The sequence below is a fragment of the Brachyistius frenatus genome, unplaced genomic scaffold (genome assembly GCF_029030835.1).
Source record: "Brachyistius frenatus isolate BFR_SWC_R1_liver_20210118 unplaced genomic scaffold, ASM2903083v1 Contig_293, whole genome shotgun sequence".
In the NCBI taxonomy this organism is placed as follows: Eukaryota; Metazoa; Chordata; class Actinopteri; family Embiotocidae; genus Brachyistius; species Brachyistius frenatus.
The window spans coordinates 166,218-193,931 of record NW_027210892.1 but is presented as its reverse complement, the minus strand read 5'-3'; the positions used below and the strand labels follow the sequence as shown (position 1 = coordinate 193,931).

Below are 27,714 nucleotides of genomic sequence, written 5' to 3'. Positions count from 1 at the left end.
CTTCATCTTTCAGACCTTCTCCTGTGGAAGCAGCTCTCAGTTCTGGTTTAGGAAGCAGACACCTACTCAGCTGTCAAGATTAGGCCTAAAACTTTCCTCTTTGATCAAATTTACAGTAAGAATCGGCTCAGGTGACCATGAACCATCCCTTAGTTATGCTCATGTGGGAATTGCTGAATTTTTACAACCTTACGATGTAAAGTGCCCTAAACTGATTCGTGTGTTTGGACCAATCAGCAACCAGCAGTGATGTCATCGTTGGTTTGTGAACGTTATGAATCCTCCAGTTCAGATTCTGTCCGTCACCATCTTTGCTAGTTCGGAGCGGTTCGGAGCAGGAAGTGACCATATTTGGACGAGCTGGGGGAGGAGCCAGCAGTGGATCTGACCGATCTGATTGGAAACCTGACGATACTACGTCCCGCCCACCGATAGCTGTAACCTGACTGCACCACAGGCCTGTCAATCAAACAGACACGCCCCCAAAAACAGGTCTTCTTGAATCTTCTTTTCTAATGAATGAGGGATTATTTTCAGATGGACCTCCAGAAAACTAATAAGAAGGAGTGACTTTAGCTAACAACACCGAGATAACTGATGGACACATTTTATTCACTTTGGATTTGATGAGAGAAGTTGAATGGGAGTCTATGGAGCCGGAGGCTTTTTGGAGCCGACCTCTAGTGGCACTCGCTGGTATTGCAGCTGAAGACACTTCTGGATCGGAACCAGTTTACAGACCTGGAAGCTACGAACTCTTTTATATCCGGTCTGTGGTTTGGTCACTATATTAATAAAAGAAGTACCACTTTTTCTTTGATCTACAATATTTTCTTTAAAATTATGATTTGAGTTTGGATTCTTCAGCTGTGTCAACAGGAAATCAACTTTTACAGGGTACATCTCAGAAAAAAGACAAAACAGGCTCAAAAACATGTTTGACTTTCTTCTAATCTGGGAAACCCTGAATGCTGAACAGTGACCAGCGTTTACTGAAACTTTGCAGGGATGTTGAGTGTGAACAGAGATGAAGCCAAAACTCACTTTGCACAAATAAGACTGATGACACAGCTGCACTGTTAATTGTAATTTCTGCTAAATTTAACACGTACCGGAGAAGTGAGCTTCACAAAACACAAACACACACAAATCAAGCAATGTTTCTGAGTGTTGGATGAACAGACTGAGCGGTTTGTTCAGCCAACACTCGCTGACACTTATGTTTACTATAAATGTCTCCTGACGCATTATTAATCAATCACATCCCTCTGTGCGCTGGATTTGAAGAAACCAAATTAAACATGTTGCCGACCAAACAGCAGCTGGTGTTTGCTCGTCTCTATTTGTCTGGTTTCACTCGTCTCAGGAGTCCTGTGAGCTCCCAGACTGACGGCAGAGCTCTGAGAGGAAATCTGCTCCACATGTATCACACTCTGTCTCACATTTCCCTCAGCTGGTTAACACCAGCATCACAACATGTCTCACAGTGGAAGGAGTTCTCAGATCAGCCAGCTCTAAAGCCACAATGTCAAAATATTATTATCAGCAAATGTGTTTCAGGTATTCTGCAGCAAAATGACGCGTGACTGATTCTTTTATATAAATCATTAGAGAATACTGATGAATTGATGTGTGAGCATCATCATACTGCCTGAGGAGGAGTTTGAACTGTTTTATATACAGTTAGTCTGTTTAGTCCGTCGTCTGAATTCAATGATTATTGTGAAAAAAATCAGTTTTTAGCTTCCATGATTTTTCTTTAATTTGTGATTTTTGTGAAATACTTAATCATTTTATTTTTGTAGGCGTCATTATCTATTCATTGCAGTAATGTTAATGAAAATCTCCTATAAGAGACACTCACAGAAGGGATGTCTGTGGAACTATTAACAGAGACATGAAACATGACGCTGATTTATTGTGACGACTCACAAGCCAAAAGGATTTAACAAACATCATGTTTTTTTAATGTAAAATCTGTAAAAAAAAAAACCGTCAGAAAAAGTAGTGTTACCTCTACCTCTGATCTAAAACATGTGAAGTGGTGGAAAGTAAAGAGAGTCACTTAAGCTCTTCACTTGGGTGAAATCTATTTTAAGTTAAATATTTCTACTTTAATACAGAGAAATGCTGCACTTCTATTACGCTGTGATACTCTGCATTATTTATTGAACAGATCATGCTACTTCATGCTGGAGTGGAGAGTTAATATGGAGAACTTCTGATTTCTAAAGGTCTCTAAAGGTTTTTAAGAACTCCTCTCTTGTCCACACTGAGGTTATAAACTGGAATTATGAGGACAGACTTTAATTAAGTAAATGTTGGGAACCAGTGTGTTGGAGCAGCCAGCAGAAACTAGAGGGATAAATCACTGGGTGTCAATGAAAAGCTTTCAGCTCCAGTTCCATCTGCTGTTGGAGTTTACAGAAGCACGTACGCATCACGTCAATAACAGAGATTCACTAAAAACAAGACTTTCACCTCAGAAAGTTTAAATTAAACATGAAACTGCTTAAACAAGGAGTTTATGAATTAGTTTCCTGGTCAGAGTTATGGAAACTAGGATGAACTAAATGGTTTTCAAAACAAATGAGAATTTACACATACACACACACACACACACACACACACACACACACACACACACACACACACACACACACACACACACACACACACACACACACACACACACACACACACACACACAGTGCCACATCACAGTCAGATATGGTTCTGTGGTGATTAGAGGCCTCGTACTGTTGTTACTGTACTTGGTAGATGAACCCAGTGGTTCTGTCCATATGGTTTCCATACAGAACCAAACCACAGACTCCCGGGTCGACTCCCTCCAACATATAATGTCCTATAATCTCTGTTTGAACTCTGGTGCAGTAAATAGACTCTGTAATAGAGCTCTGTAATCAGGGCGCCGTGTGCGGCCCTGAGATAGCGGAGGAGAGGGAGAGTCCTCCGAACATAGCGGCAAGTGGCACTTAAACAGAACCAAAATAGACGGAGTGGATCCACCTTACACACCCAGTCAGCACCGAGCCTTACGGGACTGGAAAAGGAAAGTCTGGGTACCAATTATCATACAGAGATGGCTCTCTAACTTCTGGGTGGGGCCGCTGGATGGACGACTGTACAGAGCTTTCCTGGTAGAAGTCTTTATAGTCAGACTGCCTCCAAGATATATTCGGGCCGGGTCGGGTCTCTTCGAAACATGTTCGAATAAATCTGAGTACGCCAGTGGGTTCATGCTGCTGCTAGTTCTCTGTGGTAGCGCTGACCTATAGATCATATTTCTGTCGTCATGGCGATATGAATGAATCACAGGAGACTGCCAGAAATGTGATAAATAAGAAAAATATTTATATTTCCACTCAGCATGTGATGATTTGAAAAGAAATATGTAAATGAAGCAGCTTCAATGGGAGTTCAGTTGTATTCAAATATAACGAACTTTTAACCATCGCTACAACATGTTTACTTTCACCCGACCTCAACTGTAAACCAGACAGTAACCTTTAACCTGAGGTTGTCGAACCTGTTCTGAAAACCATCAGCTTCATTCTACCTAATCTGCTGCAACAGAAATGAAACACAACAGTGCTCCACCCAAAAACAGGTCTTCTTGAATCTTCTTTTCTAATGAATGAGGGATTATTTTCAGATGGACCTCCAGAAAACTAATAAGAAGGAGTGACTTTAGCTAACAACACCGAGATAACTGATGGACACATTTTATTCACTTTGGATTTGATGAGAGAAGTTGAATGGGAGTCTATGGAGCCGGAGGCTTTTTGGAGCCGACCTCTAGTGGCACTCGCTGGTATTGCAGCTGAAGACACTTCTGGATCAGAACCATTTTACAGACCTGAAGATACAAACACTTTTATAAACAGTCTGTGGTTTGGATTCTACATCTTCTTTGGCTCAGATGCCAAATAGTTTGCAAAACACACGCAGCTACAGTTTGGATGTTTTGACCCGTCCATAAGGGCGTCTGGAGGGCAGTCAGGCCGTCATGGAAATTCAGCTCACCTGGTCTGGCTGCTTTTATAAGGAGGTGGCCGTCAGTCACGTGCTCGCTCTCCTTCGGCTGGTTTGCTTTTGTTTTATTTGCACTTCGGTTTATTTCACTTTTAGTTTGATGTTTTTTTTGTCCAGCCTTGAGGCGGGTTGAGACGCTTTAATAAAATCATATTCATACAGTTAAATCTAATAAAACCTCTTGATCCTTCAACATCAACATGAATCTGAACTCAGAGTTGAAACTTCAACTTAATGTTTACTCTCAACATCTGCAGTACAAATAACGACACAAGTGAAGGAAGACCTTCTGCGTGACGTCTACTGAAGTACATCGTTTCCAAACTGTCAATTCTTCTTCTATCGGATTCACTTTGTTTCAGCTGTGAACAGCAGAGGACACGAACATCAGCCTGGTATCAGTGTGTCAGGGCTGAGGGGGAGTCTGGGTTTCACATAAGACACATAATATGCTTCATAAAGTAGCTCATCTTGGATCTATTTGGTGTCTGATGTCATAATAAGTTCAGCTGTAATGCTGAAAAAGTAGATATGCAAGATACAAATCTGCTCACTTTCATCTTTCTCATGGTGCTCGTCATCAATGTTCTTGATTGGGATGCAGAAACACTCACATGACTGGCGCTCCTTGCAGTGGCTGGATGTTTTGTGTGACTGACACCAGACGGTGACTCCGTCCTCCAGCAGCTTCAGAGTTCGTCTCTTCTGCCAGCGAGACGAGCGGACCTTCACACCACATGAATGAACCCGTCAGATCTCTGCTCACTCACATCGTTTCTAACAGCTGTGAGTAGTTTTCATTACCTTCACCATGGTGGAGCCCTGCAGCATCCTCTTCACATCTTCATCCTCCTGCACTCCTGAAAGCACAAAGAGGAGGAGGTGAGGGGAGAAGAGAGGAGGTGAAACACGGGGGAGGAGAGTGGTTCTATACACTAAACATCTGTTGGACCACAGCAGCTCTGTAATTCTGATATCTTGATCCTGAACCAGCAGCTCGGTGTGGATGGAGATGACAAAGACTGAAGAGAGGGAAGAGAAGAGATTTTAAGTTCCACATGTCGGTGTGTGGAGCATGAAGGAATCAGGACACTATTTCTGGAAGGTTTAGTCTGCCTAGTGGGAGTTTCTCTGTGAAGCACATCAGTGTGTACATGCACACGTTCAGACTCCTGAACTGTTTCACTGAACCACTAAAAACAGAGAAGAGCTTTTCTGTCTGATGCTGTAAGATGGTTTGAATAAGGTGTTGAATAACATCAACAACTGCCTTTAACATCTGTCATCTGTGAGGCCTGTTTTCGTTACATTTCAAACATCTTCCTCCAGACTGGTTGAAATGTTTTAACACTGCACTGATCTGCTCCCTGAATGGAGGTGGAGGTCCGTGCCGAAGAACCTGACTGAGCAGTGTTGTTAGCTAAAGTCACTCCTTCTTATTAGTTTTCTGGAGGTCCATCTGAAAATAATCCCTCATTCATTAGAAAAGAAGATTCAAGAAGACCTGGTTTTGGGGGCGTGTCTGTTTGATTGACAGGCCTGTGGTGCAGTCAGGTTACAGCTATCGGTGGGCGGGACGTAGTATTGTCAGGTTTCCTATCAGATCTGTCAGATCCACTGATCGCTGCCTCCTAGTGGAGCATTTAGCAACTAGCCAGATTTCTCAGGAGTTGGTGATGACCAAACCAGAGCTAAAAGAAGAAAGAAGCGTGGACACAAACACACTTAATAAATACAAATAATTATTTGTGAGGTGATGATACATCTTTGTTGTGTTTACAGAATTTCGTGCTCCCCTCAAGTGGCCAATAGCTTTAAAATAGCTTTAACATTTTGAGACAGACTTTATCATTTCTATTCTTGTGCTCTCATTGTTCTCTATTATAAAAAGTTTAAATAGACTTTATCAAGAACTCTGGTTACTGTGTTTCCTGTTTGTTCGAGCTGAGATGCGATGGATGACACCTCTGTTTGATTAATCATAAGTTTGGGGACAGAAGTCGTCTCAGAACTGGACAGAAAATAAAAAAAGCAGAACAGGAGACAACAACACTTCAGTTCCAGCTCATTAGGTACGTGTAGTAGAAAAGATCTACAATGCATCTCCACTCAGAATAAAGCAGAATAATCAATGACCAGGACCAACAGAATTTGTGGAATGTAAGTTATCTCACAGAGGCTTAAAATAACCTGGAAGGGCCCCTGTGGTTTTCTTATCATGCAGCCAGGTGTCTGTGTGCACATGTGGACTGGAGGGAACAGAAGCTGTAAAAGTGCTGGATGTTTCCTTTAAGTTCTCCTGCACAGATTCTGCTGAGTCCTGAGCTGAGTAAGCAGAAAGCTGCAACAGAAGTGTCATTGTAGTTCAGGGGAGGGGGGGGGGGGTCACAACACTCACAAAGGTGCCTTCATACTGGATGCACACACACACCAACACACTCTCCAGGTTGAAGGTGCTGTGGGAGAGCAGAGCTGGTGGGAGGAGCTCAGAGGGTGAGCAGGAAGAGAGACACATCATTACAGCAGACTGAGCTCTTGGACCTAAAAATAGCCGACACCCACCCCACCACAGCAGAACAGTGTTTCTCAGATGAGAAGCAGCTGCAGCTACTGTGCTGCACATCTGCAACATGGGGAAATTTACTCTCTCAAAGGCTAAACATGAACTTCAATCTGCTGCATTTATACACACAAAAAACCCATGATAGTGCAGATGATTTCTGGTGTTTATCCAACTGGACCTGAAGTCAGCTGGGAAATCAAGAGCACCTCAGTTACACCTTCCTGTGACCACTGGCCCGAACACATCTGGAGTTTCTGCTTGGACCCGAAACTTGAGCAGCTTCACATTGAATTTGGTGTCAGACTCAGGAAATCAGCATTGGGGTCTAAAAATCTTTCTGAAGTCCACAACCATCTCATTGGGCTGAACTCAAGATGTTTTGGCCTCCAGAGGTCTGCACCACCATCAGGTTCAACATATCCAGGATGTCTTTTCATTATCTGGCTTAACTGAGCCAGACAAATGTCACATGACGGTGGTGATCAACACGCGAAGTGAACATGTACATGTTCACAGTAGGAATCTGTTAATATGTCAAAGAAAACAGTTCAGTTCACGTTAGAGTCTAAACTCAGTTGAATTTACCAGATAATCTGATAATTATCTGTTGCCTTTATCTTTTCTCTTACTTGTGTTCACAGAGAGGTCAGAGGTCACGATCCTCTGGAGACTCTGAGACACTTCAGGAGGCGGGACACTTGGTGTTAGAATTTAAATCAGACAAAATACCTGTTCAACTGCAATATTCTGGATAAATACTTTGATAAGAAGATGGTTTGGTTAAGTTTGAACTGAGCTTGTTACTTCCTGCCATTGATTTCTGTGTGAAAGTCAAAGCTTCACCAGAAAAGACATTTTGGTTTTTGTTGCTTGTTTTTCGTCTGGATAAAGATCCCAGCTAATGAAGCTGGTTTTAAAGAGTCTCCTTGAATAGACATTTCACACACACACACACACACACACACACACACACACACACACACACACACACACACACACACACACACACACACACACACACACACACACAAGCAGCCATGAAGGTCGTCACAGTCAGTCACAGTTCTGGTGAATACTCAGCGCTCTGTTAGGACCTTAATTAACTGCCTGACTCTTCAATAACTTCCTCAATAAAGACCATCGTCTGGTAATTGAATTGAAAAATATTTTAAAAAAGAGGGCTGCACGGTGGTGCAGTGGTTAGCACTGTCGCCTCACAGCAAAAAGGTTCTGGGTTCGAATCCGGTCCTGGGCCTTTCTGTGCGGAGTTTGCATGTTCTCCCTGTGCTTGTGTGGGTTCTCTCCGGGTTCTCCGGCTTCCTCCCATCACCCAAAAAACATGCACCTCAGGTTAGATGGTTAGATCGCTAGTGGCAGCCTGTTGCAGCAGCTCCTCCCCCACACCCCCCCCCCACACCTCTCTCTTCCCCCTTCCCCCCCCCCCCCCCCCCCCCGAGATGCTGCTGTAGCGAAAAAATTTCCCCTTGGGGATTAATAGAGTACAAATAAAATAAAATAAAATTAGGAAATAACCTGAACATTGGAAGATGGGCCGTTAGTGTGTAAAGCTCACACATGAACATGAAGTATCGGGCCTCTTTCATCCAAACACACAACAGTGATGTTAATCTGGGATTATGGTCATGGTGTCTCAGTTAAACTAATCACAGACACTTCTTTTCCTTTAACTGTCTGAAAGATAACAGATTAAGTGTAGTTCCCAAAATGTCTATTTATTCTTTACATATTATGTGGAGTTTTTGCAGGAAAGCTAGATTTTGGAAGTTAGATGAAAAAAACAAAGTCAGTAAAGTCACCACCATTTAACATAATAATGCTATTTTAAGAACAAGTATGAACTTAAAGACGCTGTGTTGTATTTTCATTGTTACAGTAGACGGCAAAAAAGTACTGAATAGAGTTGAATTCTTTTTAAAAGTTGGATCATTGAAAATGACATGATGGCATTCAGCAGGAACAATGTGTTCTGATCCAAATAAAATACTCATACAAATGAATTTAGTAAATAATTAGGGGAAAACTTCAGTAAATACTTGCAGGTATAAATGCTATGGCAGCTGAGTCCAGAGACCCGGTTCAGGCTGAACACCTTCGGTAATAATCCTATTTTTGTCATTCATATTTTGAGGATTTCATTCACTTCCTGCTCTGATCCAGAGTGAACTAGAAGATTTAAACAGACACAGATCCCAGCAGACTATAAACACCTGCAGACAGAGATGAAGTCCAGGACCAGAGGGGAGGAGCTGTTTCAGTGACTGGAGTTGGAGACAGACTAGAAAGGAGTTGTAACGACTGACAGTCAAATAAAATGCAAAATACTGGTTCCATATATTTATAAACTGAGTATAGGAGCTGTTTCTGTTATTGTTGGCATGTTGAATTATTTTGTTAGATGCTACTTAGATGCACAGGGTGTGTGTGTGTGTGTGTGTGTGTGTGTGTGTGTGTGTGTGTGTGTGTGTGTGTGTGTGTGTGTGTGTGTGTGTGTGTGTGTGTGTGTGTGTGTGTGTGTGTGTGTGTGTGTGTGTGTGTGAATCTTATTGATTTTGTCAGGAAATGTTTACATATCCAGTGAAATACGTGTTAATGTGTGTGGTGCAGATTTTGTACAGAGATTCATGGTTTCCAGAAGATGCATCCTGTGCTATTCTGTGCTAGGCTATGTTTACAATAATACAACATATATGTATGCCAAATCATATTACTTATATATAAAGTCGTATTATCAACTATTAATCCTAAGGTGCAGACAAAAGGCTGTGTTTGTGAATGAGAGTGATACTGCTGGGCCAAACCAAAAGGTCACAGGAGGAGGTCTGTGACCTTTGGGGTCACATACTGTTGTTCTTTGAGGCATAAACAGGAACAGACAACTGTCTGGAGGACTCCAGGGTGTGAAGGAAGACAACCACCACCTCCACCTCCACCTCCACCAACCAACAAAGGACACATCAACACACATGACTTTTTGGTGTCTGGACTATAAGAAGAAGGTCAGGGAGAGACAGGAGGTCAGACTTCATAAACTGACACATACTCTGTTGTGGTCAGGGAAACATAGTCTGGACCCAGAGCTCTGTAAACTGGTTATTCTGCTGCTGTTAAATAAATATCTTGAAGCCTGACATCTTCTCCTGTTGCCTCATTAAAGAACATGCAGGACTGGGGGCTGACACATATTGGCTTTGTACTAGCAGGAGCCCAAGTCCAACAATCCTGAAGACTCTGGTGAGCCTTTAACTTTTCATCTGGTTCCTCGCTGACCTTGGTGTTTATAGTTTTGAGTGAAACATTTTGACGTAACTATTAAACAGACTGCTGTCATGACTGACATTCATGCCTTCATCAGGATGAAGTGACATCATAATCTCTTTGTCCAGTTCTCTGGTGATCAAACACCTGGAAAACTGACCACATCCCAACAGATGAGCAGCGTAAACAGTAGTCGTTATTTCTGCTGTATAAGAGCATAACTCATTTCTTTTCTATATTTTCAATGTTATATTTAAACTACGTATGAAAGGTGCTATAAAAATACGTTTATTATATTATTATTATTATTATTATTATATTTATAACTTCAGGTCATAGAGCAAATTGTATTTTTGAACTGGCAGCATTTTCACATGAAATGAACCAAATATAAACGTTCCAATAAGGAGCCCTCCCAGCCAGGCTGTGACCCACTTTGTCCTGAAGCATGAAGTCTGTATTCAGTGTGACTTTGTGGAGCCCTGCTCTGCATCTCAGAGTCCAAACTGTGTCCGAGTATCAACAAGCTTTCCTCCACATTTACGGGCTCGTCATGCTGATCATGTTGGTACCGACTCTGAAAGCACAACGGGCCAAACTATGAAGCAAAGTGACACGTCATATGAGACTTCACAGCTGTCAACATGTGCTAGGTCACATGGTCTGTTTATGCAGCTGAAGTAAGTTACACATCACTGAATAGTTATTAATCAGTTCATCACCATTTCATGATTATCTGACAAATACTTGAAGAAAATCATCATCAAACAAAAACAATCCAGCAGTTTCTACTGAGGGATTTAAAATGAGTTCTTCAATAAGAACTAGAGAGAGAAACAAAGAGGGTGACTAATGATGAAGTAACAGTAATGAATGAGCTGTTAATGTATGTTGCCGTGCAGCTGCTGGTTCAGCATGAAGAAGAAAGCGATCATTACTTTTGAACCTATCAACAACTAATGATTAATGAGTACAGCCTCTCTTTTAGTCTCAGTCCTCATTAACCAACATAATCTTTGATCTGACATCACCTCTGGACCGAGCCAGTAGAAGTTTATGCAGGGCAAGTTGATTTTCAATTGACTCACAGTGTCACCTGCTGTTGTGGAGGGCAAGTTACTCAGGAGAAAATCTTCGGCAAACTGAGGCGGAACAATTGCAGCAAAAGTCACTAGGTATTTTTTTTGTCTTTGAAGGATATTTTTTCAATAAATGTAAGACATGCTGTATTTGTCTCTGAGGTGTGACAGAATGATGATGACTATTTGTTTGTTCTTTCCGTTTCGTATTTGCAAAACAAACTGCATTCGTTTTTTTAATGGAGTTTTGTATTTGCAAACCGCGCCGTGTTTGCAGTGAATCGTTGGGCATTTAGGTTGTTTGTTAGGTTTTGGCTGGGAATTTGCTCCATAAATAAGCCCCACCCCCTCCATGGGAGCAGATGGAACATAAGCCAATATAAAAGTTGAAGTACAAATAAAAATGTTCCCAAATGTGGTTTCTATCACCTTGAATACTTCTTGTACAGTCTGTAACTTTGTCTAATATCAATACTTTAACTGCACGGTGCCTCTTTGTGTCTGATTATCATCCTAGAAATGATATATGTTATTTTTATTCCAATTAAAGTCAATACTCAGCTTCTCCATGTTGACCTGTGTTCTGTTTCATCTGTCTGAGCATTAACAAATTAAATAATTTGCTGTTTTTTAATGCTCTATTTAGCCTTGGATTACCTGAATGACACAACTAGCTCTTCCTGAACATAGGGTGAAGCTGCAGAGGACAGAGAAGGTCTCAGCTGCTGACACACTGACCAGATTACACAGAACCAACTCCAGAGAGGAGGAGGAGGAGGAGGAGGAGGAGAAGGAGAAGGAGAAGGAGAAGGAGAAGGAGAAGGAGAAGGAGAGGAGGAGGAGGAGGAGGAGGACAGCAGAGGAAGCTCCAGTCCATGTCTGGTACTAAAGAGTCCCACTGTCTGTCTGTCTGTCTGTCTGTCTGTCCTTCTGTCTGTCTGTCTGTCTGTGTGTCTGTCTGTCTGCCTGTGTGTCTGTGTGTCTGTCTGTCTGTCTGTGTGTGTGTCTGTGTGTCTGTGTGTCTGTGTGTCTGTCTGTGTGTCTGTGTGTCTGTCTGTGTGTCTGTCTGTGTGTCTGTGTGTGTGTCTGTGTATCTGTCTGTGTGTCTGTCTGTCTGTCTGTCTGTGTGTCTGTGTGTCTGTCTGTGTGTCTGTCTGTGTGTCTGTCTGTGTGTCTGTCTGTCTGTGTGTCTGTGTGTCTGTCTGTGTGTCTGTGTGTGTGTCTGTGTATCTGTCTGTGTGTCTGTCTGTCTGTCTGTCTGTGTGTCTGTGTGTCTGTCTGTGTGTCTGTCTGTCTGTCTGTCTGTGTGTCTGTGTGTCTGTCTGTGTGTCTGTCTGTGTGTCTGTCTGTGTGTCTGTCTGTGTGTCTGTGTGTCTGTCTGTGTGTCTGTGTGTCTGTCTGTGTGTCTGTCTGTGTGTCTGTGTGTCTGTCTGTGTGTCTGTGTCTGTGTGTTCTTGGTGAACCTGGAAGCCTTAAATATCTCCTAGTCCTGGGGAGACAATTTACAGTAGCAGCTGGAGTTTGTTTTTCTGTCCATGTGGGACACCAGAGTTTAAACTGAGCTGCTTCTACTCTTAGTACCACTTTCTCAACAACACCAAGATCCTCTGAATGGAATAAAACTCTGTCACATAACATGGAGGCTGATGAGTGCAGGATTTTTATTTCAGGTGACTGATTTCCTGAATGAGTGAGGGTGTGTAGATCAATTCCATTAAGCCCTGAAGGCTCTGACTAGGACTGAAGGCTCTGACTAGGACTGGTTAGTGCTGAAGGCTCTGACCTGGATTGGTTAGTGCTGAAGGCTCTGACTAGGACTGGTTAGTGCTGAAGGTTCTGACCGGGACTGGTTAGTGCTGAAGGCTCTGACCTGGATTGGTTAGTGCTGAAGGCTCTGACCGGGACTGGTTAGTGCTGAAGGTTCTGACTAGGACTGGTTAGTGCTGAAGGCTCTGACCGGGACTGGTTAGTGCTGAAGGTTCTGACCGGGACTGACAGCTTCACGCTTTAATAATAATGTGTTGGTTATAACTGCTTCAAAAAGTACACTATCATTGACATGGTGGGGCTCACATTCATGCTGTTGGAGGATCTCAACAAGCATGTCGGAGATAATCAGAGGCCCGGCGTGGCTTTATGGTCAACATAAACATCCCAGAATAAAGCATACATAAAACCATGCAGCGCTGATAACACTGATGTTACAGGGATGATTTAGTTTGAAGTTTGTAGAGGTTGAACTGGTGAAGACAGCAAGTTACAGTAAAGGAACTGGACCACAGTTTCCTGCTCTGTGAAGAAAGGATCTCAGTCTGGAAATACTTGGAAGGAGCAAAAAGAAACGTCTTCACATGGAAGTCTAAATTTATTCCTCCAACTATACAAAACCGGTTTCTAACATTTTGAATTTGATTTTGAGTTTTGAATGTTCTGCCAGATGTGCTGTTGTTGTCTGAGTCACAAGAGAAATCTGCGAGTCATCTGCATGAAAATGGAAACTGAACTGTTGCTTCTATATGTGACATATAACATAAATATAATAATCCGGGCCGAGGACTGAGCCTTGAGGCACACTAAATTTGAGCTGACAAGTGGAGTCGCACTGATTTTCCCATCAGATGTAAGAACCTGAAACTACAGCTGACATGCAGCCCTAATGAACTGAAAGTTTCAAAATAAAAGCACCAATGCAGCAAATGATTCCCTATATGGCTGTTACAAGATTATGTCATTATTATTACTGATTTTATTCGTGTAGATGAGATGGGGCTAATTTAAACTATTTTACCACTTTTAATGATTATTATCACGACTGATTAATGAATATTGTCTAAATTAAGAACCTTTATAAAATAAGGAGAAATGCTGTCACAATTTCCAAGAACACAAAGCAACGACTTCTGTTGGTTTCCTCCAAACACCTCAAAATATACTAATTCTACCAGTTAGAATTTAAGACCAGTAAAAGAGGAAAATCTGCATTTTCGATGAACGGCAACCAATAAATAACGGAACTCCTTGAGTTGTGGTGCAGTGGGTCTGCGGGTCTCTGATCCTGAATACATGCAGGCTGCAGACGCACAAACACTCACCCAGGTTACTGAGAGGATCGATGGCCTTGGACTCGGACGTCCCGGCGCCGTTCTTCACCTGCGGAGCTGCTTTCTTCTTCAACATGATGCCGAGAAGCCGCGGCTGTGTTCCGCTGGCCCTTCCCTCTCCGTCCCTGTGGCCGGGTCCTGCGTTGATTTCCGCGGCAGGAAGGCAGCAGTGTAGCGGCTCCTCGGAGAGTGTGTTCCCGCGGCTCCTCATGCTTTTATCCTGCCGGAGGAAAACGGCGCGTGGCCAAACCTGGATTTAAGGCTGGATTTATCAACACAATAGAGACAGTCATATCCGCGGCAAAATACACTACCACTTCCTGCGGGGATTTTCAGATTAAAAGCTTTTTTGATGTAGCGTCAGATAGTAATGTTAATGCTACAGATGCATACAAATAGTTCTGTATTTCTGATTTGATCAACTCCTACCAGGTCATTTGGGAGTTGTTTTTTTTACGCATTGATTTGTGTCTAGTATAATAAGTAGGCTATAATACAGAGTGAGTACATTACACAGGATTTTATTCCAACTTGGTTTTGTGCCTTTTTCTTTGACAGTACAAGTGAAATAAGATGCTGAAAACACTGAAAATATGGAGATCTCATAGTTAAATATGGTCTGGGGAATGAAAAGATTGATAATAAAAATACGTTATTATTTTTTAATACATATTACATTGTTAAAACCTTGATCATTCATTTAAAACATTTATTTAAGTCATGGTCTTTTTAAAAGCTTCTCTGGAGATTTCAACCTGTCTCATGGTCTTCCTCGGCAGACTGGGTTTGCTCGCTTTTCATAGATAGCTCAGAATAAACTATTCTTTTCGATGTCAAGAATGATTAGCTATTATATTTTATTCATATCGATAAAATACTAGTCTTTAATTTCGTCTGCAAGGTTTATCTTCTCACCCACACCAGAACCCCATTTGATTAACAAAATAATAAGGTGCAGGTTTGCGTCTAATTATAATAAATATAATTTATCAACAGGGGAAGACCCTTGAAATTTGTCAAAATAGCAACACTGCATGTTTCTCAATGCATCAGAACTGTTTTCTTGTTTTTTCCCTTTTATCATCTCAAAATTATATGTGAAGGTTTTTGAAATAGAATATAACTTTTGCTTGTCAAACTAAATAAAAAAACTGAGAGGCATTAAGTATAAGAAATAAGTATATTTATGAAACTCACAAACCCCTTTTTTGCACATTTACAATTATGCTTTTATTTTGAAAACCAACTCTCGGTATTTCCGGAGTCTCTAGCAGTTTGACAGTAGATATAATTTAACCGGATTATAGATTGAGGAGATGCGCATGTGTCCAGTGTGATTACAGCCTTCATCTTTTCGGTCTACTGATCTATAATTTTAACCAAATCACCGTCGAAGTGACGGACTGAAAATAGATCCTCTAATTCTGCCGTAATCAGGGCGATGGGGCCGGTATGTGACCGGAACGACGTGAAGGTCCGACTCTGGACTATTAGTAGATTATGAACGAACCAAACAGTGTTCAAATCAATGGGAATCAAAGGGCAAAGACAAAATACATCATTTGTTAACAGATTGCTTCACGATAATAGCTACTAATTAGTTTACGTATATAACACTTATAAAAACAACTATTATGCTGCTTTACACCGACATAAAAAAAAAATCTATAAAAACACAATAAAACAGTGAAGAACAGTGATATTTAAAGCAAATCGCAAGAGAAAAATGATGTAAAAATATAAATATTACAGATTTAGTATATAAATGTACACACATGTATTTATATTATATAGATGCAGCTACACTTTAGAACTATTGAAAAGAAGATTATGATTTTGTCGTCATCATAACGACAATAAAATAGAGTGTAGCTTTAAATCTCCCAGCGGGGCGTGGTCAAATCCGTGTCATGTGATTTGACACGGAAGTGGTCCGTGTGAACTACCCCGGGGTGGCCGGAGACGACGTCAGGTCTGTCCGGCTCTGGTGCGACTTCTGGCGGCTCCACAGATCAACTTTACCGTCAACGGAAACCTGTAAAGAACCGAGACGACCGCCTGCAGCCGCTTCCGTGAGTGTTCCCGTGTTTCGTGGTGTCTGATAGAACAGCAGGTCGCCCGTTTCCACGGTGCTGCTCACGGCTACCGGCGGGACGGACCGCCGCTGAGGTGAGACAAGTTCCGGGCTAACTCGTGCTAAGCTCCCCGGGGCTCCTGGCTCGCTCCTGCACAAACTTGAATTCAGCAGACTTTCGGGACACACATGAATCAGGAGATTACGTTTCTACTGAAGCACGTGTTCATTCCTGTTTGACACACACTTCAAATGAATCCATCAGCTTGAGAAACAGCAGGAACGAGATCATTTCATTGAACAGTGTTAATCAGGGACAGTATTTCCGTGACACTCAGTATGTGCCAGACTCCATTAAGATCAGTCATATCAAATCAAAAGTAAAGGATGTCACGTTTTAATCTGCTTCATCCACAAACAGACACGAGGCTGCGTGACAGAGAGCATCATGGGAGACGGTCAGCTGCCCGTCAGAGATACAGCGACCATCCTCCTGAATAAGTTCAGTGGGATGTCTCGACGTGTCAGCGTTCATGTCTCAGAGACAGACAGTTTCACAAAGACAAACATGGGAAATGGATGCTGCCAGAGGTCTTCTGCTAAATCTCAACTTCAGGAGGTAGAAATAAATCAGGTTGTTGAAATGATCTTCCATGTAAAGTGAGGAGGGAACTCCTCTGACAGACAGAGTTGAGGAAGAAGCTGCCAGAACAACCTGAAGGCCTTCCAGGACAACTGAGGTGTGCTTCTTTAAACCTCCTCTACAAGGACAGCAACTTGTGAAACTGGTCCAGTGTTGAGCTTCAGTCAGCAGTTCTTAGTTTCCCCCGACAGGCTCTGATTCCTGAGATAACTGTCTGACAACATGGTGGACAGACTCCCTGAAAACAGACGTCTCGCTGTGAAATCTCAGTCGAGTTGTTTCAGGAAGACGGTGAAGACGTGACTAAGAGTCAGAGACAGTTCACAGAAAGAGAAGAACATTCATGTTTGAACGTTTCTGATCTGAGCTGATGAAATGTCACAGAGCTTCCACAGACCACATGTTGGATAGAGCTGGAGACACCCCTGAACGTCTCTCTGGAGACACCCCTGAACGTCTCTCTGGAGACACCCCTGAACGTCTCTCTGGAGACACTCCTGAACGTCTCTGCAGACACTCCTGAACGTCTCTCTGGAGACACCCCTGAACGTCTCTCTGGAGACACCCCTGAACGTCTCTCTGGAGACACTCCTGAACGTCTCTGTAGACACTCCTGAACGTCTCTGTAGACACTCCTGAACGTCTCTCTGGAGACACTCCTGAACATCTCTGTAGACACTCCTGAATGTCTCTCTGGAGACACTCCTGAACGTCTCTGCAGACACTCCTGAATGTCTCTCTGGAGACACCCCTGAACGTCTCTGTAAACACTCCTGAACGTCTCTCTGGAGACACTCCTGAACGTCTCTGGAGACACTCCTGAACGTCTCTCTGGAGACACTCCTGAACGTCTCTCTGGAGACACTCCTGAAGACACTCCTGAACGTCTCTGCAGACACTCCTGAATGTCTCTCTGGAGACACCCCTGAACGTCTCTGAAGACACTCCTGAACGTCTCTCTGGAGACACTCCTGAACGTCTCTCTGTAAACACTCCTGAAAGTCTCTCTGGAGACACCCCTGAACGTCTCTCTGGAGACACTCCTGAACGTCTCTGAAGACGTTTCACCAGGACGACTACAGACAGCAAAAGAAAAGAAATCATTAGCAAAGCTCTGTTTCCTAAATCGAAGTTGTGCTGTGAGAGCAGAGAGCTGCTGCAGACCGGAGATGATCTGATTCAACTTCTAGTGACGCAGAGTGGAGACACACTTCTGTTTGGGTTCAAGCATCTCTTCCATAATGTTGTCAGACATTTATATTGAGAAAAAACAAGCCCTTCGAGTGGACGTATTACATTACAGCTGTTTAGTGGCTGCTGGTGTCACCAGACACGAACTCACTGCAGGAACATCTGGGTCTGGAATCTCTTCCAGCTGTTTCATCCTAAGAAGCGTGAACCTCCAGTTACTGTTGGAGCAGCGTTCAACCAATCGGTGTTGACCTCCATCTGCTGGATGTGGCGTGCTGCCGTCGGTAGAACTACTCCAACCTCATCGAGGGGCTGAAAAAACATGGAGCATCCAGACCATCGTCAAGGTTGAAGGTTGATTTAATTGTCCTTCCAACCATATTTATACACGTACAGTGGAAGGAGAAGCTGTTTTTCAGGACCACGGGGAAAAGTAAGAACTATAAGACATTAAAAAAACCCGCTGTGAGTTAAAGTCGGCAGAAACGTCCCGGCATGAAGCTCAACACTTCACCAGGTTAGAAACGTGTCGTCCCCGTCAGTCAGAGATCCAGAGGGATTAAAAACAGGGTTCAGGTTGAGTTTCCCTTTAAGACCTGTTATATACGAGCCAGCTGCACATTTAAAAAAAGCAACATGATGAAAAATAGCACATGTTCAGTTATTAAATGTGACATAAATGAAAAGTGTGTGTCGTTTAACTCCAGAGTGTGATTGTATTTTCCAGGTTGACTTCCTCCGGTCATGCCCGTCCCGGCGATGGCCGAGCCGGCGCTCGATCACCACAAACGCTTTCAGGCTGCTGTGGACGTCATCCATAACCTTCCCAAAAACGGTGAGCGGCCGGCTTCAGTCGGACAAGAGGAACGTGTGTTTGTTGTTTGGAGGCTGGATTTAATGATGCGCTCCTGTTAGACCAGATGTCTGCAGCCGGTTGACCTGTTGGTGCAGCTGAGCTTCCTGCTGAGCGCTCTGTTGACAGACTGGACGAGCAAAGTTCATTTAGAAAAGCTGCTGGCGTGATGTGGCTAACTGTTATCAGCATGTTGTGAGAGCAGGACTCGTCACCTCCAAGTAACACAACATGCAGAAATCTCTGTCATTTGTTCAGTGCTAATAATAAACGGCCACTTTTTTAATGGGAGTTTGATGTCGTCTTATTTTCATGATCTGCAGCCAGATAAACAAATGTGATGAATTAATGTCTGTAACTTTCAGGCTCCTACCGGCCGTCCTATGAGGTGATGCTGCGTTTCTACAGTCTGTACAAACAGGCGGTGTGCGGACCCTGTACGGTACCACGGCCTGGGTTCTGGGACCCGGTGGGGCGCTACAAATGGTGTGTAGTGCATGCGTGCGTCTGTCTGTCTGGTCAATTCATGAATTATTCTTTGACAGTTTTTCTTCTGATCCAGCTCATTAAACGTGAGGATTTTCTGTTTTCTCTGTTTTATGTTGTAAATCGAATACTTTGGACTGTTGGTGGAACTAATGAACAGCGATGGGGACACTTTACTGTGTAACACCAGTCACATCTACTGTCTTTAGCTTTGTTCATGAAAAAGATCAAAGATCTTGGGCGCAGTCTTTATTGTGTGTGTGTGTGTGTGTGTGTGTGTGTGTGTGTGTGTGTGTGTGTGTGTGTGTGTGTGTGTGTGTGTGTGTGTGTGTGTGTGTGTGTGTGTGTGTGTGTGTGTGTGTGTAGGGATGCATGGAGCCGTCTGGGAGAGATGAGCAGTGAGATCGCCATGGCAGCTTACGTGGACGAGATGAAGAAAGTAGCACAGGAGGTACGTTTCTGGTTCTTTGAGGCTCCAGTTACATATTAATTAATGTCTCCATCAATGAATGAATAAATAAATAACTGAAAGTGAAGCGCATCGACTAAAACCTCAGTTTTTTAGTTTACATCTGGTCTTACACACCAACAAATACAGCCACCTCAACATTTAATCATCCTTAACAATCGTGGTGTCGACATCTAAAAAAAAATACTGAAATATCATTTTTTTTTAAACTTACGTTTTTGGAGTTACGATCATACCAATCTATGCAATTTAGGAGTGTCACTTTTTTCACAGGATGCTGGATGCAAATGCTGTCAGATAAGTTGTTTGATTTTGACCTCATGATGGCGCTGTTGTTCCACTGAATAAATACACAGGGATGCTGAAGCCTGTCTGCTTGGCTTATTGTCTGAACATGAGGAGCTGCAGGTTCAGTCAGAGCAGCGTTTTCTTTCATATCTAACGGTTTTCATGACAAAGGAAAAAGGAGGAGGTGCCTTGGCTTCCCAGAGCAGAAAAAGGAGGAGGTGCCTTGACTTCCCAGAGCAGAAAAAGGAGGAGGTGCCTTGACTTCCCAGAGCAGAAAAAGGAGGAGGAGCCTCGACTTCCTAGAGCTCAACTTCCCAGAAAAAGCAGAAAAAGGAGGAGGTGCCTTGACTTCCTAGAGCAGAAAAAGAAGGAGGAGCCTTGACTTCCCAGAGCAGAAAAAGGAGGAGGAGCCTCAACTTCCTAGAGCAGAAAAAGGAGGAGGAGCCTCGACTTCCTAGAGCAGAAAAAGGAGGAGGAGCCTCGACTTCCTAGAGCAGAAAGATGTCTTTTAGTTTGTCCAGAATTAGAGCTGCTTCATGTGAAACACTGGAAACGCCTCATCTGTCCACTTCTAACCAGCGGTGTGTGATTTATAGAAGAACCAGCTGCAGTAACTATGAGTGGGATTACTGTGCTAATGAGTTTGGGATTGATGGGTGTTACTCTGAGAACTTTCACTGTGAAAGATAAGACGGTAGAAACATGAAATTTTTTGTTGCAAATATGTTTCAAAAAGGTTTAATCTTCCTTATGAACGAATTTAAGGGTGTACAGAAATAAAGTAGAACATTTAAGAATGACGCTTTCATCACCTAGAACGATTTTTTCATATCTATAGGCAGCAGAGCGCAACATGAATACAGCAGCCCAGAAGGGACAAACACTTGGCTGCAGTCGGCACCTCAACACGAGATGCCACTAGATCTTACACAGCGCTCCTTTAACGTTAAACGAAGTTTCTGTTAGTTTACAGGCTTTTAAATCAGCACCAGTGAATGTGGTATGAGATGATTGCCGCGTGCTGCCTTGTGTTTGTTAGCGGTCCCGATCAGGACATCTCTTCTGTCTGCAGGTCATGGACACCTTGCCCATGAATGAGAAGACGGCGTCCCTCCTCCACCACTTCGAGCCGCTCTACCTGGTCATCGATGACATGCCGCGGCCTCCAGAGTCCCTGTTCGCTCTCAGAGAAGGTCAGTGAGCACATTGAGATACTTGTAGGTCTGGACTGAACTCTGTAGCTCAGATTAACCTGATGAGATCTGCCATCAGTGTTTCCTGCTTTGATATTATATACTTGTGACTTATATTGAGGAATAGATCCATCTTCTTCTGACTGCTCTGCACAGGTGTCACTATTTTTTATTATTATCCCAGAATGAATTAGTGCCAGAGTTGAAAAGTTTTTGCACTTCAACACGGGAATAACTTCAACAGTGGAAATAGTTTTAAACTCGATAAAATCACATTATTTTGACACAAAGAACTCTGTTTGCACCATTAAAGACACTTTTATTAGTTTTCAAAAGTATCATATTGTGGAACTTGTGAGTAATTATTGTGTTTGTTTTTATCACTACTACAATTTTTTTGTGGTAACATGTTAATAGAAATATAATTTTTTCATGCATCCCCCTTTAGGTTAGGTTAGGTAGTTACTTACTTTATTAATCCCCGAGGGGAATTTTTTTTCACTACAGCAGCAACAAGATAATAATAGAATAATAGAAAAGCAATAAAATAGCAGTAAAATAGCAGTAAAAATATAAATATAAAATGCACAGTATATACAGTACAGTATATATATATATATATATATATTATATACAGTATAATTTAAATACGTAAACATTTAATTCAGTACCTTTCTGATAATGTTGGTTCTTTCTCCTATATTTGTTGGAACAGATATTATAGATATTATCAACCATAGATTATATCTGTTATCAACACTTATTGTGACAGTAATGAGAGAAAGCAAAAGGGCTCTCAAATGTACACAGTTGTTTGTGTGTTGATCAGGTAGACGTAGTATCATTACTGTCAGTGGGTGAATACTGTATTATAAAAACACAGCAAGTCACCACATTAGAACATTTTAGCTCAGAGTATCTAATTATTCTATTCTAAATTATTCCGTAGTCAAATAGCAAAACATGTAAAATATTCAGGTTGTTCTGCTGCCCCCAGGTGGGCAAAACATAAATTACAGGAACTTTAAGATGAACAATACCTGTGGTGTGTGTGTCAGAGTCTTTGTGTGTTACTGTAGGTCTGAAGGGCAGTGAGCAGGCTGAAGATGAAGAGCAGGGCGGAGCTAAAGAGGACCCAGATCCAGAGTTCAGCCCGTCTGAAGTTGTGGCCCTCACTGCCAACACCCTCCTCAACAGTACGTATGAGTGCAGCTTCATGTTCGTACCTCGGTCCGTGTCCGTGTTCGTGTCCGTACCTCGGTCCATGTTCGTACCTCGGTCCGTGTTCGTACCTCGGTCCGTGTTCGTACCTCGGTCCGTGTTCGTACCTCGGTCCGTGTTCGTACCTCGGTCCGTGTTCGTACCTCGGTCCGTGTCCGTGTTCGTACCTCGGTCCATGTTCGTAACTCGGTCCATGTTCATGTTCGTACCTCGGTCCATGTTCGTAACTCGGTCCGTGTTCGTACCTCGGTCCGTGTCCGTGTTCGTACCTCGGTCCATGTTCGTAACTCGGTCCTCGGTCCGTGTTCGTACCTCGGTCCATGTTCATGTTCGTACCTCGGTCCATGTTCGTAACTCGGTCCGTGTTCGTACCTCGGTCCATGTTCATGTTCGTACTTTGGTCCATGTTCGTAACTCGGTCCGTGTTCATGTTCGTACCTTGGTCCATGTTCGTAACTCGGTCCGTGTTCGTACCTCGGTCCATGTTCATGTTCGTACCTCGGTCCATGTTCGTAACTCGGTCCGTGTTCGTACCTCAGTCCATGTTCATGTTCGTACCTCGGTCCATGTTCATGTTCGTACCTCGGCACCGTGAGCAGCAGCAGCAGCTGTGTGTCGTTCAGGGACACGACGGTGAGCTCAGAGCCTGAGACAAACAGGACAAACACACGGACGAGTGAAAAAAGAAGCTGAAACACTTTATTTGCAGAAAAAACATAAAACTACGTCTACATTAAACCGTCTAGTTTTTTAAAACCCGGATTTCAAGTGAAAATAACTTGCGTCCAGATTGAAAGACTGATTGACATCGACGATCTTACTTTTTTGTTTTTGTGACTTTTGCTTGAAACTCTCACTCATTTCAAATCTCTTTAAAGATCCTGTTATTGGCCACTTCTGATTGTGGATTTGTTCTCCTAACATGGTTTATTGTTCCTGCGACACCACACGGTGTAAAACTGAACCAACAGAGGAATGAATAGATGTGATTGTGTGTCGCTGCAGACGCCGGAGGGACTGAAGGTCTGCCGCTGACCAGCGACTCGGAGAGCGAAATCTTCTGTGACTCCGTAGATTCAATGGAGCAACTCGGCAACATCAAGGTACGACTCACGCACATCCTCCAGATAACAACACGGCGCAGCTGACGATACGGGAACCAACGTTCAAACATCACCTGTTCTCAGATTCCAGTTGGGAAGTCCAATGGCTTTCACAACGGCCACGTGTCCCCGGAGTCGTCTCCGGTTGACATCCATCAGCTGGAAGGACGTCTGGATGGCAGACAGGTCGGAGCAGGTCAAGGAGGGGAAGGAGCGGAGGACGGGAAGGGCCAGGGTCCCCCCAGGAGGAGTCGGGACGCCGGGCGAGAAGGCTCCAACCACAACTGGAGAGAACGTAAGCTGCTGCTGCCAAGTGCTCAATATTAAATCACTGATGATATAAATAATCACACGAAAAACACTTTGTAAAGTATGTAAATGAAGCAACGATTTGTGTAATAATTGAAAACATTATTTAAATGTAACAGATTGTCATAAAATGTTGTTTATTCTTTATTTTATTTCCTATTATGCTTTTTTTTGGACAGTTCATATTTGAGACTTTTTTCAGTTAATTTGGTTGCAATCTGCAACTTCACCACTAGATGCCACTGTCCTACACACTGCTCCTTTAAGGGAGGCAGAGGGCCTGTGATTGGCTGAAAAGTGAGACGGTTGAGACAAGACTGCGTGTCGTATGACTGAATATTAAATACATAAATACGATATGAAAATATACTGGAGAGCATTTTAAAATAAAAAAAAGTTGAAATATAAATGATAACCCCTCAACCCTGCGAAGAAAATAAGTTATAAAACAATATTTCATCATCATTTTATAGTGATTAATTTAGCTTCCTTTTGATGCCATGATGCCATTTCTATTTATGTCATACTGAACATTTCGGGGCTCCAAGTGACAATCTGATAAACTCCACTTCACACTGTTGTCAGATCTTCTGTAGGAATTGTTTGACGAATCAGCAATTAATAATTCAACTAACCCGCAATGGTCCACAGGTGGTGTTCCTCAGGGCAGTCCGAGGCGGGGGGGCCCGGGCGGCGGGGGCAGGGCCGGACAAGGAGGAGGAGACGGCTCAGAGGGAGGGGCCGAGAGGCTGCACGACGCCCACCTGCAGCAGCAGATCATCTTGGCTCTACGGAGGCTCAGAGAGGACATGAAGAGCGTGATGGAGCGGCTGGAGGTGGTGGAGAGGCTCGCCGCCACACACGTAAGACTCTCCGTCGTAACCGCGACTTCTGATTGGCTGCCAGAGGCTCACCTGAACGAGATAAAGCATTTACAGCCAAGTAGTTGTAGTTATTTCCAGCACGTTTGTGTTTGAGGTTTATTCCGTAGCTGACGGCTGCTTGTGTGACAGGCTCAGGGGTCGCCGTGGAGACCGTGTCTGCAGTGTGCAGTTACAGCTTCGCAGCAGGTAAGAGGCTTTGGGTCTCAGTGTGTTGAATATACTGAATATATACACTGGTCAGATGTTGTGATATCAAACATGAACACATTTATATTCAAGTCAGAAACAAGCATTTGAAATGATTCGGGTAGAAATCATGTTTATGTGGAGGTTTGTAGGAGGCTCACAGATCACAGAAATCTCTACGACAGGTGGAAGTTGGATTGACAGATTTATGGAAAGAACAACATGTTTAAATCCTGAATGTAGACATTTGATCAAAAACAGATCACTGCCACTGAGCTCAAACATCAGCTGTTCACATGCTCAGAAAATCCATTTAAACAGATAGAGCTGCGATGAGTGGTTGAATTTACTGATTAGATGTTTAACAGAATTATTCGTGACTGCTTTCTCAAATTTTGCAGACAAAAGAATCAGCTTATTAAATGATAATGCGAATAATTATTGAAGGCAGACTACTTTTGTGATGATGTAAAAAATAATAATTGGCTTGAGATTTCTTAAATATCAATATAACTGTCAAACATCCAGCATATGTTGGGGTCAGAGGTCATAATCTGTTGTTCCATGGTGTATTACTGTGACTGTACATATGCTCTATTATGACTTAATATGTCACTTCATGTAGATGTGCTCATGTCTTACTTTGCTGCCCCCCAGTGGTCGTATGAAGAAGCACACTGTGGCAGACGGCAGTGATTTCGCTGTGATTATTCTGTAAATGTAAGTTTGTGTCCACACGGTGCCCGTTCAGCAGTACTTCTCCTCCCCAGGATCATCGGGACCTGCAGGTCCTCAAAACTCCTCAAACGCATTCAGTTCGGTTCTTTCATTAAACGCAGAAAACCATGTAAACATTGGATTTACAACAGGTAGTTTTGATTATGTTGTCTTGCTGGCTGTAGGCTGTAACATCAGTTGTTAGGAAGCTTATTGACTCCAAAAATAAATCATTTATTGGTTAATCCAGCCATCATAAATTGGGCTGCCGAGCCTTCCTGTAGAACTGTTTTTAAAAACTGGTGAACACTGCAGACATTTAGTGACAGGAAGTCACGGCTGCTGTGAGTGTTGTGACGGCCGGGGAAGAAGCTGCTGAGTCGGCGCCTGTGTGCGCCTGTGTGCGGTGTCGACTCAGCGACTGAAGGAGTGTGTGATGTTCCCGTCAGGAGGAGAAGCGGTGGCCGTTGGACGTGTCGGGTCAGACCGTCCTGCTGCTCCTGCTCTGGCCGTTCGTGGCCCAGGGTCTGGTCTACCTGCTGAGGAGAGCCCACCGGAGGAGTCGCATGTCCTCATGAAGCGAGGGGACACGTGACCTCTGACCCTCACTGATCCATCAAAGGAGCCTACTGCCCCCCCCTCCCCAGGAATGTAATGTGACGAGTTCACCCCCCCTCCCTGAGTCACCGGAGGGAGGTGATGCTCACGACATCCTCTCACTGCAGCAGGTGAATCTTCATCTGAAGGAAGTTGTTGCGTTGGCTGCAGGAAGCCGACGTGAAAGATGATCTGTCTTCGTTTCAGCTGCTCATGAGGAGCCTGAAAGACTTGGATTATATTATTATTATTATTATTATTATTATTATTGTAGTGCGATATAACACAAACTCACCTCATTTCTTTTTGGTTTTTGCTTCTATAAATATGTCAAATATGATCAGCGTCATAAACAGCAGCGTTTCAATTGGAAGCTGAGCTGCAGATGTTCTGTAATGATGTCCCTCTGAATGTCCGGACCCGAGAGGACAGAACTGATGGACCCGAGCTGAGTTCTGGTTCTGGACCTCTCTGCCCTCCTGGATGTTGAGTCCTGTCTTAGGTCGGATGGTCTGCTCTGGTCTCCGTCTCTCCGACGGCCTCGTGGACTTACTGACGGTACTCGTGTAGTTAACGGTGTGTTTCAGGAGGAGACTCACCGACAGCTTCTATACTGTCCTCTAAACGATGATGATGATGTATAATGATGAAGCATGAGTTCAAATTAAAAATCTATATTGAATAGAAGTCTGTATGCTGTCAAGTCTGTGAGGACACGCTCACACAACACACACACCACACACACATACACAACACACACACACACACACAACACAAACAACATGCACAACACACACACACACACAACATACACAACACACAACATACACAATACAACACACATGCACGCACACAGCACACAAACGCACACACAACACATGGGGTATGACTAAGAACTGGAAAACACTCGGAGCGACCAAAAAGAACCAAAAGAGACCCGACTTCACCAAATGAGTCATTTAATAGACCTATAAAAACTAAATTATATTAATATTATATGACGTTCTATGTTCCCATTGAGGAAGTGCAGTGATATTTCTAGTGATGAGCAGGATGTGATGTCATGATTTGATGGAAAAACATGTTGAAGCTCTTTGAGACCAAAAGGTGATAAAACTATACAAATACAGAATATTTAATTTAACTTACCGAAACAACTGGGTAGCTAAATCCTTGAACGGTCCGTTGGTGCAGTTAACTGAAGACACGCTATGACAAAAAAATACTTATTAATACGAGCTCACAAACAGCTTAACCGTCTGAAAAACACCGATTTTATCGACAAGTAAGAAGAAAAAGAAACAAGATTACAACACAACAATGTACGTGAATGGAGTCCCGCGGTGAAGAGGCTGCTGGACCTGGCCCCCACACCTGGCCTGTCACTCAAACAGACCCGCACCCCAATATACGGCTTTTGAGGTT

General features: G+C 43.2%; 2 protein-coding genes across 7 annotated transcripts in view; one reads left to right on the top strand and one right to left on the bottom strand.

The window, feature by feature from the left end:
* LOC138635135 (1-phosphatidylinositol 4,5-bisphosphate phosphodiesterase delta-3-A-like) overlaps positions 1-14,357 on the bottom strand; it is a 29,370-nt gene extending 15,013 nt beyond the window's left edge. Inside the window, exons 1-3 of the mRNA XM_069722483.1 lie at positions 14,067-14,357; positions 4,861-4,916; positions 4,671-4,782 (exon numbers count right to left, since the gene is read on the bottom strand). Coding sequence (XP_069578584.1) covers positions 4,671-4,782; positions 4,861-4,916; positions 14,067-14,286 — 388 coding nt within the window. The 5' untranslated portion in view covers positions 14,287-14,357. The remainder of the gene's footprint in view (positions 1-4,670; positions 4,783-4,860; positions 4,917-14,066) is intronic.
* A 1,663-nt stretch (positions 14,358-16,020) lies between these two features.
* acbd4 (acyl-CoA binding domain containing 4) lies at positions 16,021-26,976 on the top strand. Of its 6 annotated transcripts, none has more exons than XM_069722476.1 (12): positions 16,021-17,617; positions 17,864-18,330; positions 18,711-18,818; positions 19,202-19,322; positions 19,689-19,773; positions 21,152-21,272; positions 22,331-22,468; positions 23,499-23,596; positions 23,681-23,891; positions 24,557-24,768; positions 24,919-24,975; positions 26,142-26,976. In XM_069722476.1, exons 3-12 carry the CDS (start codon positions 18,728-18,730, stop codon positions 26,268-26,270), a joined length of 1,263 nt encoding a protein of 420 aa, XP_069578577.1. In that variant the 5' UTR covers positions 16,021-17,617; positions 17,864-18,330; positions 18,711-18,727; the 3' UTR covers positions 26,271-26,976. The 6 variants fall into 6 exon arrangements, with proteins under 6 accessions (XP_069578577.1, XP_069578576.1, XP_069578574.1 ...); XM_069722475.1 differs by having other exon boundaries at positions 17,864-18,337; XM_069722473.1 differs by lacking the exon at positions 17,864-18,330 and having other exon boundaries at positions 16,021-16,147.
* Positions 26,977-27,714: the final 738 nt, after the last annotated feature.